Genomic DNA, 15,278 nt, shown 5'->3' with positions numbered 1-15,278 from the left:
CGCTGCCAGCCCCCGCCCCGCTCCTGCCTGGGGAGCCGGGCATCACCCCTCGCTGGCATCACCCCGCTGACGAAAGCACGGCCGGTGATCACAGAGCGGGTGTCCCCCGAGAGCCCCGGTGGGGTCACGGGACGGGCTGTTTAGGGCACTTTTCGGGGAGCCGGTACGGTGTCAGCAAGGGGATGCCATGGAGCGGCAGGGCCTGGGGACACCCCGGGCACGCCGGAGGTGACAGCAGCAGACCCCGGACGAGCGTCCTGAGCCTGGTGGGAGGGACTGGGGAGGTCCCACTTGGAGTGACTCACAGGAGCATCAGATGGAGGAAAGGATGCATTTCCTCCCAAAGAGGGGCAGCCCACCAGCCCACCTCCAGTCCTTTGGGGAACTGGGGCAAGAACAAGAAACATCTGCATCCTCTTTTCAGTCTCCAGCCAACACTGAACATGCTCACCACGAGCAGAAGCACATTTAGAGCAGTGGTTAGTGATGTTTGCTGCTGCTTGTGAGCAGAACGCACCTCCTACTGCCAACCAAAAGCTATTTCACAAAAGCCTGTCCAGCCAATGCTCCTAAACCCTCCTCACTGCATGGGGTCGGTGCCTCCATCCTGTGCCTTGGGAAGGACACAGCCAGGCTGTCTGGAAGAGCAGCTGCTCTGCATGGAGCTAGAGCCCCTTGTACCCCCAGATCAGGCACCTAGAACACAAAGGTGCTGCCTTCTCTCTGCTCCAGCTCCAGCCCCGCCTGCCCACCTCCGATGCAGTTTCAAGCTGAAACGGGGGCAGCTTGCAAAGCCCCAGAAGGCAGATTACATCTCTGGCGCTCCTTATCTGAGCAGGAAGCAACAAGGTCTGCATCAGCACTTTTAACAGGATGTTGTACCATTCAACTTGCACTTAATAGCCCAAAATGACTGGCAAGAGAACACTAGGGCTGTGCCAACACCAGGGCTGTGGTGGAGGCCGTGTCAGGGAGAGGCTCTGGGTTTAAAAACCAGAGGGGGCTCCTCTGTCCCTACCACCAGAAAAGAGGGACCATCTCATCCAAGTGACAATATAATTTTGTTTATTTTCCTTTAGCACACTGCTGGTCAAACTGCCAGACAGTAGATTTCAGAACATTCCCTCAACCAAACATCCTGGGGAAATTAAAAAATAAAACTGCTACCGTGTACCAAAAATAAAATAGCCCACCCCCACACCCGTCTTTCCCCCCAAACTAGTCCCTGCAAAGCCAATGCAATCAGAAATAGATACCTGTGCTTTTCACCCAGGGGCCAAGCTCGCTGCAAAACAAACTAAAAAAATGTCACTGCAAGTTGTTAGAACACAAAGTAACAGACAGTAAAATAAAAAAATCCTCCTTAAAACCCCTTTGTACTGGTAACAGACACAGATGGGGATCTCTCCCCACACTGCTTTAGTCTTTACAGGTAACTCTCAGACCTGCAGCTTTACCTAGTTTGTGATGTGTCCTTAATGCCAAGGGTATGGGTTAATTCCACACATCCCCAGCCAGGCACTATGGAGTGGTGGGACCATCTGCCAATGCTAAAAGTGCTGCACTGATGGGACCCAAACACCACTGTCACCTCTCACAGTCCTGGCTACTGTCTCCTGCCACGAGCACAAATCCTGCCTCTGCTCTCACAGGCTCCGGGGCTGCTTTACCAAAAGCTCTGAAGACACGAAGCCCCAGAGGAAACCACAAAAAATTCAAGCCCTCACTTGCCAGCAAGTTTCCAGCCACTGTTTTGCTCCAGCACCCCAGCACAGGAACTGCCACGGTGTGACAGAACAGCCATGGCAGCATAGGAAAAACATATCCCCCTTACTTGTGACTGGGAACAACTCCAGGGCAGAGATCCTGCATTTCCTGGATTCACACTCTCCCAGTTAAAAACTGGTTCAAGCTGTACTTTGCCCCTCGCCTTCAAATCTCCATCACACAAACTCTTTAGCAGAGACCTTTGATGTTTGCAAAAGATTATTCACATGTTCTGATCAGCCAGCACTGTTTCTAGGAGGGAGGAAAGCATGTGTTTTGTTGAATTTTTTTTTTATATATATAAAGCACTTTTTGAGAAACAAACAAAAAAAAAAAAACAAAACCTATCAATAACCTGCAGTAGCATCCCATTGATCAGACTGGGGACAGCATCGTCACATCCCTCCCCCTCCCTCATCTTCCCCTCAATCTTCAAAAATAGTATTTAATATACAGCAATAAACTCTGAGCAAGCCAGAGTCCCGGAAGACATGGACCTGCTTTCACCTCTCCCATCCAGCCCAGCACCTTTCAATGCTACTTATACTCCTGGGACAAATCCTTTGGATCCAAGGTGAGTGCACGTGCCCCAGACCTGCTGGGCAGCGCGAAGCAGAGGTGCAGCACGGGAGGCCCACTCGTGTGATCACGTTTCTGAGCCTTCCCAGCTCCAGCCTGGTGTGTTTGTGCCGTTTGAGAACACTTGTGTGAGCCTACTTGGGACCAGCCGGTGAGGACAGACTGGTGGAACCAGGCCGACGGTAAAATGGCATCCTTGAATTGTATTAGGCTTTGGCATTTGTTGGGGAGATGCAGAAGTGCCAGTAGGTAAATTAGCTCAGTGCTGGCCCAGCTCCCATTTCCCTTGGATTCTCAGCGAGGGTATTTCCCTCCTCACCATAAGTGCAAGAAGCAGACGGATCTCTCCCACATTTGAGCACCAAACAAAGCCTGAAACATTTGGTACTTTGCAGCTGTTCAGTATCTGTCTCACAACAAGGGCTGAACCTGCTCTGATGGTCCTCTCCCTCCTCCTGCTGTTTTCCATCAGCAACAGGCCTGCATAGCCCAGAGTTCCCATATCAAGACACTTCCCTGGCTGTTGCAATCCCATTTCAACTTAGGGAAGGCCAAGGGACAACACACAGGTCCCTGCTCCCTGTTCAGACCTGAACAGCACAGGGCAAGACCCCAGCAAGTAAATTTGGGGCGCAGGACCCCCCAAACATCCCTCTGCACCCAGAAGCTGTAAGCACCAGGACCCAGCCATGACTCACTCAGCTCTGAACTGCACAGACACACAGGCACCAGACTGTCTGGAAGTTCTCCATCCTGCCTTCAGGAGATTTCTGGGACCTGAAGGAGCTCTTCCAGTTCTCCCATCCCTTGTTAGGCTTTTCTTCCATTGATCTCAAGGGCTGGAAACAAAGATATTCACTCGCAGTTCTCTGCTTCAGCTGTGACCTCCAGAGGTGGCATCCAGGGACAGGGAGACAGTCCCCAGCTGATCTCAAGGGCAGGGAATGTCTGTCCCTTGGGGAAAAAGAAAAAACTCAGAAGCTCCTTAAAAAAAAAAAGAAGCTCCTTCAAATAGACTTTTATTCAAAGCCTGAGACAAAGGCACCAAAAAGAGAAGGGTTTCTGCTCACTGCCACCTGGGACACTCAAAAGGGTCAGAGATGTTTAGTTACACACACAGAAGGGGAAAAGGGCCTGGCTTAAAGTAGGGGCTGATGGGGCAACTAAAATAGGCTTTGAAACCACCATGCTGAGACTGCATCCAGGCCCAAAACACGATCAAAGGTGTCATTTGCCCTTTATTAAGTGGAAGCTTTATTAAAATTGCCTTATCTGCCCCTTTCTACACAACATGAATCAAGCCAGGTCTGTTCTGACCCAGCTCCTCACACTGCTGTGCTCCATATGCCTGCTGCTGGTGGGAGGAATCAGCACAAACAGGCTTGTCTCTAACCTGCCTCACTTAAACAGTGTCTTGGATATTCCCTCAAACACCCATTCTGGAAAGCTACAGACAGCCCAAACTTTTTCTTTCCCTGTTCAGGACCCATTTATCTGGCTTGCAGATACTAGACAGAGATGGCAAGGGGAGCCAGAGTACACCATTCCCAGCAAGGTGCTGACTGGCCACCCTCTACCACCCTCTGTGCTCCCACGTGCTCTGTTTGAAGGCTCCTTCAAGGCAAACCTGTCAGGAGGGGATGGATCAACAAGGAAACTGCTCATAGCACCTTAACAGGGTCAGGAACCACCCAGACACCAGCTTTGTAGTGACAAAGATGCATAAAACCAGAGTCAAAACAACTAAATTGAAGCCATGAACTATTCCTCCTCCCTATTCTTATTCAAATCAGACAGATTCATTTAAACTGAGCAACTGGAACACAACATCACACTGCACAGCTCTGCCTTGGGGCAGCTGATGGCACCAAATGGATGCCCTGGCTGCCAGGAAAGGCTGGGATAAACTACCCTAGAAGACTTGTCTCTGACTATTGCACATCTAAATGCACACCCCTTTTCCCATGCCAGGCAAGGTGCAGAGATTACTGGGTGAGCCACAAGAAGCCGAGTGATTCCTTGCTTCAAGGATGCTCAAATAAAATGCAACCTAAAAGGCCTGGAAGAGAGCAGCTCCTTACAGAGACGCCTGTTTTCAACCCCGGGTTCTTTGCTTAACAAATCAGCGCAGTTCATGCTTCTCAAAACTGATAAAGATCTAAATGTCTCTGTGCTCCAGTTAGAGCAATCCCAAAAACGCTGGAGAATCCCTGCAGGCGCTGTCACTGAACAAAACAGAGCTCGTATTTTATGAGTTTTATAAGTATTAGGATTTTAACAGCAGCTAGAAGATGAAGCAGAACACTTCAAGCTTACCACCTTTTCATCCTAAGGTTTGTTCTTTAGAATTTGCTCTCCTTAAAGCTTGTCTTCCCCTTTAACTAGGGCAGGGACTCTTGCTTCTCCCAAACTGGCTGTTGCCATTTATGCAGTTGGAGAGAAGATAATTAAGACCCTGCTTGCTTTTCAGCTCACAGAGACAGAATTAGGGTCAGGCCTATAGCAGTGATGTGTGTGATCAGAAAAGGTTCAGTGGCACTGCTGCAGAGAGCAGCACTTTGTCACCTCCCCCAGCTCCCAGCCTGAAGCCCCTGAGCTGACAGCTCCTATCACAGCTTGAGGGTAAGGAGGGAGCGAAGGCTTCAGCTGCCTGGGCCCAGCAGAAGAGAAAAGGCTGCTCCTCCAGGTCCCTCTCCAGAAACAATGCAATTCTGCTGACCGTGCTCAGCTCAAAGAAAGGCTGAGCCACCACAGGGGATCAAACCCAGGAACAACTGCTGGGAAAACACAGGCCCACAGAGGCAGAGCAGCACGGAGGTCACTGCTCAGAGCCACTGCTCGTGGAAAGACAGAACACTTCTGAGGACAATGGAGAGAGCGTGAGGTAAAGCGTTCTGTGAGCCCAGAGCTCAGCGGCATCGAAGCTGGCCCACAGGGACCCAATCCTGCCTGGGACAGATCCTTCTCCAGCACAGAATATCTCCCTCCTGCCAGCCAGAAATGCTCAACATGTTGGAGGCCAAAACCATGGAAAGGCAGCTCCTCGGGGCCTGCAGCTCTGGATCAGCAGGAGCAGCAGCAGCTTTCACTCTGTTCAGCCTCTGTCAGGCAGGCACAGGCTCTGCATGTGGAAACAAAAGCCTCTTGCAGAAACATCCCTGGGGAAAGCAGGTGACCTTTTCTCCAGTGTTCTGCTCACCTTCAGATGGCAACAAACCACCTTGCTCTCCAGGACTGAAATGCTGGACATCTGCCCCTTTGCTACGCTGCCTGAATATGCAAAAGGCCGAGCTCACTGTAAACATTGACCAGCTCCACTTCTCACTGCTGCAGGGAGGCCTGATCCCTACACAGGGAATGAGAGCTCACAGGGAGCATCCACCAGGTTGCTCTGCTCTGTCCTACAGCACAGGTTGTTCAGAGTCATGGAGAAGGGAGCTAACCCTTAGGAAGGTCAAGGAACAAGTCCTTGACCAGGTTCCTCTCTAGGTCACCTGATTCTCAGCTTCTTCCAAAGGAGAGGTCACTTGCTAGAAAGGGCAAAACAAGGAACTGGGCTTGAAACAAAACCTTCGAAAATAAAAGGATATTAAAGGAAACAAAAGCCATAATCAATAATCAATACAGAAAACAAGTGCATCTGATCAGACGCCAACAACGTCAGCCTCTCGCAGGCTACAGCAGAATCCCTCTGCGATGGAACAGACATTGCAACTGCCAAACTAGGAAAGTCTCTCCCAACTGGTGCAGCAAATCAGGCCGGATAAATCCCTCTGCTCCTGGTGCAGCTTGCAGTCCTAGGAGGGGACTGTCTCCACGAAGGCTGGGTGGAGAGCTGGAGTCTTGGGATCTTCAGGCAGGCGAGTACCATCCATCGTGCCGCACACATTCAGGGAGATGCCGAGCCAGGCTCTGTCCTCCATAGTCGTTTGACACCCAACAGCACCACAACACTTCCACGCTCCTGGACGTGTACCCAGGTCTTGTTTTAAGAGCTGCTTCCCTGATTAAGGAACCGTATTCCACCCAGTAAAGGCAGAGATCTCGCAGCACATTGCTATCCCTCAGTGGGGGAAGTGGCCCAGGACTGGTAGCATCAGCTTTCAACAGCCCAGAACACAGCCAGCCAGGACTCAGTTCATTCTCGGATGCCCCAGGGAGAATTGGAGCCTGCACATGGTGCAAAGGGGAAGGCGAGGGCCTTGCTGCTTGCTGGCAGGGGGAAGGTAAGCTCCCTCTTACCTGGACCTGCTATTCATTGCTATTCATTCCAAATGAATCATCTTTTTTTTCTTTTTTTTTTTTCCTTAAATTATGAACAATATGGAGAAATTGAAAGCAACCGTGTTTGGTCCAACTCCTTCCCTCCCAGCCCCTGGGCTGATGCACTGTGGGGCTTGCTCTCACAACCGGCAGAGGCAGAAGAGGGTAGGAATGAAGACACCAAAGGCCACCAGTATAGGAAACATGAGGCTGCTGTTGTCTGAGGCATAGGGGTTTGGTGTGCGTGGGCCTGACTGAACCCGGTTCTTATTTGCCTGTTTTTTGACACTGGAGCCATCGTCATACTCATCTTCGTCATCATCTTCCTCTTTTTTCTCCAGACCAGGGTGCGGCTGCAGCTTTGGGACATCTGTTGGACAAGACAAAAGGTTGCAAGGAGGCAGGATGTGAATTGGGAGATCACTGGAGACACTCCCTTCCTTCCCCTCTCCCTGATCCAACATGAACACGGGCAAGAGGGCACCTGACACCACACTGAAACCACAACCAGAACACCCCAGAAGACAGGAACATCCTCCCTCACAGAGGATCACACCACTGTTTCTTTTCTCCATGAGGTAAGAGCATCCAAAAATCCAGTCTGCAAAAAAAACTACATCCTTCCACCCCATCCAGGTGTCACACAGAGAAGTTAATGCACAGAGCACACAGTCAGATACTGCAGCTGCTCAGGGAGATCTAAGCAAGAACAAGCACCTGCTGCCTGCAGGACCAGCAGATACAGGTGCAAACAGGAAATGGAAAACCCTTTCCATGAACAGTCCTACCCCACATCACTGCACCCCCCAACCCCACAGCTACCAGAGCAACACGGTCCTACTCCACTCAAATCCAGCCCTCTGAGCTTGGGGCCTGAACTGCAGGTCCCCCACACAGCAAAGTGCCACCTGGCCACAAGGTTCTCACCAAATCTTCAGCATCACTTGGAAATCTGACTAACAGTAAAGCAAAATGATGGTTTGGTGAGAGGGGTCCTAAACGCCCCCGTTCAAGAGCCAGAGGGGCTTCCAGTCCAGCACACTTACAAAGAGTGTGATGGAAGTACAACAACTTTTCTAGCACTCCCCACTGCTACCCAGAGGATCTGATACCCAGTAAGAAAACACTGCCTTGTCCTCAAGCTGAGAAGGCAAAACGAAGCTCCAGGTAAGAAACACTTAACTACTAGCTAAAAGAACTCTGTAAATTACTTGTCTGCAGGGCTGCTGCTGACATCCAAGGCCAGAGGGAATGCATCTGTAGCTATAAGCTGAGACTGACCAGATGTGTTCTCTTTTCTCCCCCATATACAGGAAGTTCCAAAACAAACTGATTTTTCTTGTTACAAAATGACAGAATTTGTGACTTGGAGGAGAACGAGGACATTACACACCTACTTCACTCCGCAATTGCACTCTGTGGGAACTCACTGAGAGAGAAACAATTTTGGCAGATGTGGGTCAGCAAGAGCTATGATCTCATAGTCTGAGAAGCAACAGGCTGCTCTCCAAGGGGGAAGAGCCTTCTGGCTCAAAACCTGTGCTTACCTTCCACTGTTCCTTGCAGAATGTATAGGGCACAGATTTTCGGATTGTCATAGTAGCCCTAGAGAAAGCAAAGGCAGCAGTCAGTGCTGCAGTTCTGAGGCAAGGAATGGTCTCCCCACATCCCATCCCCTCTCCTCCAGCACAGAGCTGCACTGCACAGCTGGGGAACAAGGAGAAAGGGGAGATCAGGGCTCTGCCCTGGAAAGCTTATTACCTTTACAAACTCAATGTGGAGCTTCCCCGTGAACGTGGAAACCTCCCCCTGGACACTCAGTTTCCCCTTTTTGATACTCATGGGAATGATCTCATCGTGAGCTGTGCTGTGTCCAACTCTGTCAAAAATGTCCAAGTCTTTCACCACCACGTGGCCATTCAAGCGAACATCAAATACCTTCAGGGTGAAAGAAACGACAGAGAGTCAGAACAGATTCAGGCACGTGACAGCTGAAATGGGAACAGAACAGGAAAGGTCTCTGCTTGTTATGCACCCAGGACCTGAAAGCACTGTAACATGCACTGCCCCACTCCCTTGGGAAGGATTCAAAGCCCAAAGCAGCCAGGTAGAGACACTGAAGCATTAACCTTGCTTTCAAATACCCTGGAACCTGCCTCCTCCTTTTAAAATCCCCCCTACATCTGCTGTTCTGAACTGAGGACAGAAGAATTTTATTCTGGTTTATTCATGCTTTTCTTTCAAACTTTCTTTCCACCTCCTGTCGGAGGACCTGCTCCTACCACCCCGGGGTGGCTGTGGCACACCACACCCTAGGGAGTGAAGCCATTTCTAACTAACAGCCTGCAGCAGAACAGAGAGGAGGAAACAAGCTGCTGAAGAACACAGGGTTTGAAGGAGGTAAAATGTTTAACTGCTAACCACATCTGTGAATTCATAGTGAAAGTCCTCCTCAGGGCTGCAATGACTCAAACTTCACTCAGCACCTGGGGAATCCCAGCAGAACCACATCAAGGAAGAGGAACCAAAGATGCCTCAGCCCTTCAGTTTAATCTGAAGCTGCTTTTTGCATCCGTTCTGTAAGCCAGCCCCACCGGTTCTGTTCCCTGAAATACCTCTCTGGCAGGAAGGCAGCACAGTACTTAAGGAGATCAGCTCTAAAGAAGCTGATGGAGTCAAGGGAAAGACAGGCTATTACACAACCCACTCCTACCCCAATTTATCACAGGGCTTTGAGTTTTTGTGCTTCTGTTTCCACCTCTGCACACAAGGTATTTCAAAAGTGGACAAGAGCAACAAAGAGGGTGAATTTAATTCTGTGTTTTCAGGATCAGACTGAGCTAGTATCAAGTCTTATTTCATTTGTAAAAATTGTTTTGAGTAGGTTCCAGATCACCTCCCTGCTTCAATCTGTGCAATACTTCCTCCAACACAACTGTGCTGTCACGGCAGGAACAACTGTTCAGGAAAAACGTAAAAAAACTCTTCGAAACCAGCACAGCCTAAACAGGTCATAAAACTCTATTGCTAGTTATGTTTAGTTGGACATGGTTTTTGAATGCTTTGAAATGCAGTTTCCCAGTCTGACTGTATAGCTGGAACGTGGGAGAGAGCTCTAAAGTTTCAGAGCCTGTGAGAGCTCTAGGATCTAAGTTAACCACCAGTGCCTTACTTCACTCCTTCCTCCAGCATGCAAAGCAGCAGAGGCAACCTGAGAACACACTGTCATAGCCAGGAACTCACATCAGAGACACACATGAGCTGTTGCTTACCTTCTGTTGAGACTGTGCAAAATAGACCTCTGCAAACTTCAACACCAGCACATAGTCACCCTCCTCTTTGATGGGAACTTCATAGCCAAAGGTTTCCTCATTGTAGCGCTCGGTCTGGTACAGAATCTGGTCTTCTGCGTTGGACCGCAGGATTGGCAGCTTCATCCCGTAGTCAGAAGCTGGTTTTCAAGCACAAAAGAGTGAGAGGAGGGGTTAATTTCTGAGGCACATGCAAGAAACACTTTATATACTCTTATAGTGCTTAACTCCACAAGTAGCATTTGCATCCTTGTCAGACCCGTCTCCCCTCCTTGCTCTGACCAGGTGGCGGCACTACTGGAGCAGAAGCAGAGGGAGCCAAAGCCCCAGAACCCCAGCCCTGTAGGAAAACAGCTCTGGACCTGCTGCAGTCCAGACAAAGTAAATTCACTTGCACCATTTCAGAAAGAAGAGCTTGTTTCACAAACAGTGCACAAAGCCGAAAGACTTGGCCATTGGCTCTTGTTCCTAAGAGGAAAAACACCTAGAATATTTTTACAGTATTTTCAAATCTCAGAGCCTGAGTAGAAAACAAAAACAGTGGGCACAGGACTGACTTGACTCATTGATACAACAGATTTGAAGGTAGCAGTTGATGGCATCAGGTTTTAGAGACTCATCCCCCTCAAGTGAAAACCTAGGGGATGGCAGAAGTGTGAAAAGCATTAGGCATCTTACAACACCCTTTCCTCTCATCGCAGCCCTGCAATACTGTCAGCTTGAAGACAGGAAGAAGGAAGCAAGATACACAAGGGTTTCAAGAGCACCAACAGCTCCATCAGCTGCTGTTCTCACAGCCACCCAGCTGAAGTGGGTGCTGTCTGCAGCCATCTGAACAGCCCTCTGAGAAGGGCCCAAACAACATTCCTAAACAGGACAATAACTGACAAAATAAGAGAAATCATAAAATTTGCCTCTTCTCACTGATTGTTTCACCATGTCTCAAGCAGCCCCCAAAAGACTTTAACTCGACTTGGCATTTTATTGTGCCAGGGTTACTGTACAAATGCAAACTGATGCAATGCCTCCTGAGCTGCAAATCCAACGACTCCCCAGCGAAGCAGGGGCAGGAGGGAAGACTGTGGACACCATCTGCCCACTGGCACTTGAGGCAGGAGAAGTTGATCCAGACGAAGTTCTCTGCTGACACTTACCACTTCCAACCCCATTTCCATGGGAACAGACACTGCATCAGCCAAGACAAAGCAAGAACTACTAACCCAGAGCACGTTGCCAAAGACGGAGCCAATGCAAACGAGTGAGAGGAAATTAATGCCAGTTCTTAGTCTCCTGTTTCACACAGAGCTGTTCAGGCGATCGTCCGCTTCTCTGTACCACCCGAACCTGGGCGCAAGGACTGAACACTCTAATCACCAGAAACACAGAGGGTGAAAAGTTTAACCTGTCCTCCCACACAGGTATTTCTGGCCAGCTACAGATTACAGCGACAGCAAACCAAGGACTCCACAGAAGTACGTTTCTATTAGAGGAAAGCCTGCACAGGAAGCAAGTCCTTTAATAGCCAAGAAGGTAACTGGAGAGGAAGACCTGTCACCTGCATGTCAGAGCCCTGCTGACAGAGCTGTGGAGGCGAGCTGGGTTTTATAGCAGGCTGGGTGCTCACTGGGAGCAAGCAGTGCCCATCAAGCTGTAACACAACTATGCCTGGCACCTGCCTAATTCTGTAATTGCCACCAGCACATTCAGTCCTTCAGGGTACAGCGGCTGAACTGAGGCTTGAAAAAAAAGGTTTTAATTTGCCCAGAGGCAGGACAGCCCAGAATTACTATCCCTAGGTCATTTCCTCCCAGTCAGCCATATATTTCTGCTGAAGCCATTACATGCCTATCAACACAGAGGAACCCAGAGAAAACGAACAATGGTGCAATAAAAAGCCATTGAGGGAAATGCAGCTGAGAGCTCAAAGGGGTAAAGTCTTCACTGTGCCTGGCACCACTGGCTGAAGCAGAATTACTGCAATGGCCTGCTGTGCAGAGGAGACACCACAGGCTTTCCTCAAAGGAAGAACATGTCACAATGTGCTTGAGAAAGACCCTTTTTTCTCCTCAACTCAGAAATAAATTGTTCCAGTCCACAAGGACATTCAAGTGACACATGTGAGAGGTCTATGAAGGGAAGCTGACCTGCAGCAGTCAAGGCACCTTGGGCAATTGGGGCGCCAGCTTCCATGGGTGTGAAAAACAAACCATATTAGAACTTAAATGTAACCTCCCCTGCATCCACTGTGCCCAAAAGGCTCTCCATTTGGGATAGCACTCATGCAGGGTAAGCAATGGCAGTGCCAGCTGCATAGCACAGGAATGTCCTCACCATCCTACATGGAAACAGTGAAGGTTAGACTCAAAAGTCAACAGATAGCTCATCTTCTCCACACTCCACCTGGAAATGACTGCAGAGCAGCTCAGCACAGCTAACTTTTTATACATCTGTGAATCAACTAAGTTTTGGTGTGCTAATTATCAGAAACATGCACGATTCATACAACTGGAGTGGTTTCAAAGGAAGTAAGAAAAGGTAACCCAAGTGCAGTATTAGTTCTACGTTCTGTTCTAACTAGTAGAGTGAAGATTTTACTGATCAGTAGCTACAGCAGCTGATGATATCCCATCTGCCTCTACTTCTACTTGTGTCCCTGCCCTTGAACACCCTGCCAGGACTGGGGCATGGAGCAGACCAGCCAGCTGCACCTTCCCCCTGCTCGGGCCCAGCAGGACCAGAACGCTGCAACCATCAGCCCGCACCGCCAGCGATCCGGACCCGGCTGCGGAGGGCGGGCAGTGCGTGTTCTGACTGCAAGGTGCGTGCTGCGGGCTGGCTGCGAACCGGCAGGTCCTGCTGTGGAAGCCGGGCTGTTCAGTGGAAAACAAGAGAAAGAAGGATCCCGGCGGCCGCACGCGGCCAGGCTGGCAGCCTTTCCAGCCGAAATCCCACTCCAAGCCCGCGCGAAGCCACTTCCCCCCCGGCATTACACAACCCCGCAGCCTGAGGACACCATCCCGCAGGGCTCATCCCGCAGGGCTCATCCCGCCGCCTCCGGGGCCCCGGGTCCGCGGGGGCGGGGGATGCGGCCCCGGCTGGGCCCGGCGAGAGGACGGGGGTGGCCGCGGTCCCGCGGGTGACAAGTGCGGGCGCTCCCCGCGGGCCCCGCCGTCCCCGGGCGGCTGCGGGAGCGGAGCCCCCGCCGCGCTGCGGGAACACCCCCCGCTCTGCCGCGGGCCGGCAGCACGCGGGTCCCGCACCCTGCTGGCACGGCGGGACCCCACCGCGCCAGTGGAGCGGGACCCCGTGTGGAGCCCCGCCGACAACCCCCCCGCGCCCCCGGCGCGTCCCCCCGCCCTCACCTCGGCCCACGCGGCCCTCGAGCGGGTCCTTGCGGAAGTGGATGCCGTTCACGTCCACGTGGGCATCGCCGCCCGCGTTGACGGCCCAGACGACGCTGTCGGCGATGCCGCCCGCCGCGCCCCGCAGCAGCAGCAGCGGCGGCAGCAGCAGCAGCACGGGCGGCAGCAGCGGCGCCCCGCGCGCACCGGCGCCCACCATGTCGCGCTCCCGGCGCCGCGCCCGCCCCTTCCTGCCGCCGACAGGGGGCGGCCTGCCCTGCTGCCGGGGCGGGGCGCGCGCCGGCCAATCCGCGCGCCGCACCGCGAATATTAAATAACTGCCTGCCTGCTATTGGGCGGCCACGGATGTGTATTTGCATATTCATACGGCGGCGGGCCAATGGGAGGTGGCGGTGGGCAGGCGGGCTGAGCGGCGCGGGGCCGGTGGCTGGAGCGGGTCCCCGCGGGCCGGGGCGCGGGGCCGGGGCCGGGACCGGGACTGCCCGCGCGGGAAGGGAACGAGAGGGAACCGGCTCCGCAGAAATGAGCGGGAGATACAGACGGGGCTTCCCAGCGGTGTCCGCAGCGGGGACAGCCCGGCGAGCTGCCCCGAGCGCCGGCCGCCAGGGCAGAGCCCGCCCCTCCGCGCCGCCAATCGCGGGGCTCCAGCGCGGCGGAGCGCGGGGCGGCGGCGGGAAGCGCGGCCGGCGGGTTGCCGTGGCAACGAGTGGCGCGGCGGCGCGGAGCGGAGCGGGCCCGGAGCGCTCGGGGAAGGGGCCGGGAGGGGAGCGAGGCAGCGGGAGCCCCGCCGCCGCGTCCCGGCAGCTCCGTGCCCGCTGCGCTCTGAACAGCAGCCCAAAGGCCTGGTTCGCGGCCCCGGTAGAACGCGCCGATTCTCCTGTTCGGCCCTGCCATGGAGGATGGGGGAAGGCAGCTGCCGCCCGCCCGGTAAGGAGCGAGGCGGCCAGTGGCGTGAAAGCACCTTGGAGCGCAGTAACCTGCATGAGAAGCAAAGCGGGCACTGAAGGGGAGGCGGGAGGTGACCGTGACACGGCCAGCGGGGCTGCTCCCAGGGCTGCGCCTTATAGGAGAATGTAACATCATGGTTTTTTCTGGAGGACCTTGGCAAGGTCTTGGGAGGGCTGGAGTGAGACATCCCAGATGGAGGTTGAACGAAACTCAGTCCCTACACGGCGGGGGGAGCAAATAACTCAATGTTCGCCTCTGTGTTTGCCCTCCTGTCTGATCGCGGTGCTCCTCGAGGCGTCAGACACCGGTGAGGCCTCGGGGGTGTGCTCCAGACACCGGCTGCATTAGCAGCGGCTGCTCCTGAGTCCCAGTGATGTTTTATTAATTTGAGTCTGCTACAAAGCATTTACTTTTAGAAATAAAGACTTTTGGTGCTGCAGATTGAGAATTAAACAGGTTTGTTGCTTTTGTAATGCACTTGGGGGCCTCTTAACCGGCCACAGCCTTGGAGAAGTGAACTGTTTTGGGGGGTACGTAACCACCTTGCTCCCCAGCCTGCTCTCCCCATGCCAGAGTGTGCCCCAGAGCATGTTCCTGCTGCTGTCACATCGGCTCTTGGGCTTGTGATATAACTAGACTAGGGCAAACATGGCACTGCTGTGCTCCCATGCCAACACTGCAGCCAGGAAGGGGTTCCTGAAGCTACAAGGTGCCTTAGGAAACCTCATCCAGAGGAGTAGCGTGAAACGCGCACGCTTAACACCTCTCCAGATTCAGCCACCTCATGCTGGTTCCTGGCAAATCATCTCAGCGCTACAGACCCCAGCCCTGGCAGCATCTGATAAAATCCAGGCTAATCTGCCATATCCCTGCTGTGTTTGTGACCTGTTGGGTGTCCCCCAAGTTCCGTTACCAAAGGAGTGCAGGCAGCCGTGGCCAGGACAATGCTGTCCAGTTGGCGAGGCCGAGGGAGGCCTCGTTAGAGCTCATTTGTACTGATTACAGACGATCCTCTCTAATCTCTCAGCTTAAACTGCGATGCACTCAG

The 15,278-nt window shown here is 52.7% G+C and overlaps 1 protein-coding gene and 1 long non-coding RNA gene across 8 annotated transcripts in view; one reads left to right on the top strand and one right to left on the bottom strand.

Annotated features, from left to right (window-relative positions):
* Positions 1–1,048: 1,048 nt before the first annotated feature.
* LOC135424302 (calcium-binding protein 1) overlaps positions 1,049–15,278 on the bottom strand; it is a 72,627-nt gene continuing 58,397 nt past the window's right edge. For 5 of the 7 annotated variants that reach the window (XM_064675463.1, XM_064675456.1, XM_064675457.1 and 2 more), the window contains 4 exons: positions 9,882–10,060; positions 8,371–8,547; positions 8,157–8,214; positions 1,049–6,979 (listed from right to left, as the gene is read on the bottom strand). In XM_064675463.1, coding sequence (XP_064531533.1) covers positions 6,750–6,979; positions 8,157–8,214; positions 8,371–8,547; positions 9,882–10,060 — 644 coding nt within the window. In that variant the 3' untranslated portion in view covers positions 1,049–6,749. Of the gene's footprint in view, positions 6,980–8,156; positions 8,215–8,370; positions 8,548–9,881; positions 10,061–13,282; positions 13,508–15,278 lie in introns of those variants that run through there. The other 2 variants (XM_064675462.1, XM_064675465.1) reach the window with 2 other exon arrangements.
* Positions 6,975–14,669, top strand: LOC135424322 (uncharacterized). Its single transcript, XR_010435148.1, has 2 exons — positions 6,975–7,776; positions 7,923–14,669. It is a non-coding gene; the product is annotated as an uncharacterized LOC135424322 (long non-coding RNA).

This window comes from Pseudopipra pipra, chromosome 18 (assembly GCF_036250125.1).
Source record: "Pseudopipra pipra isolate bDixPip1 chromosome 18, bDixPip1.hap1, whole genome shotgun sequence".
NCBI classification, from domain to species: domain Eukaryota; kingdom Metazoa; phylum Chordata; class Aves; order Passeriformes; family Pipridae; genus Pseudopipra; species Pseudopipra pipra.
The sequence above is the reverse complement of the archived record's forward strand: the minus strand, read 5'-3'. Positions and strand labels throughout refer to the sequence as shown.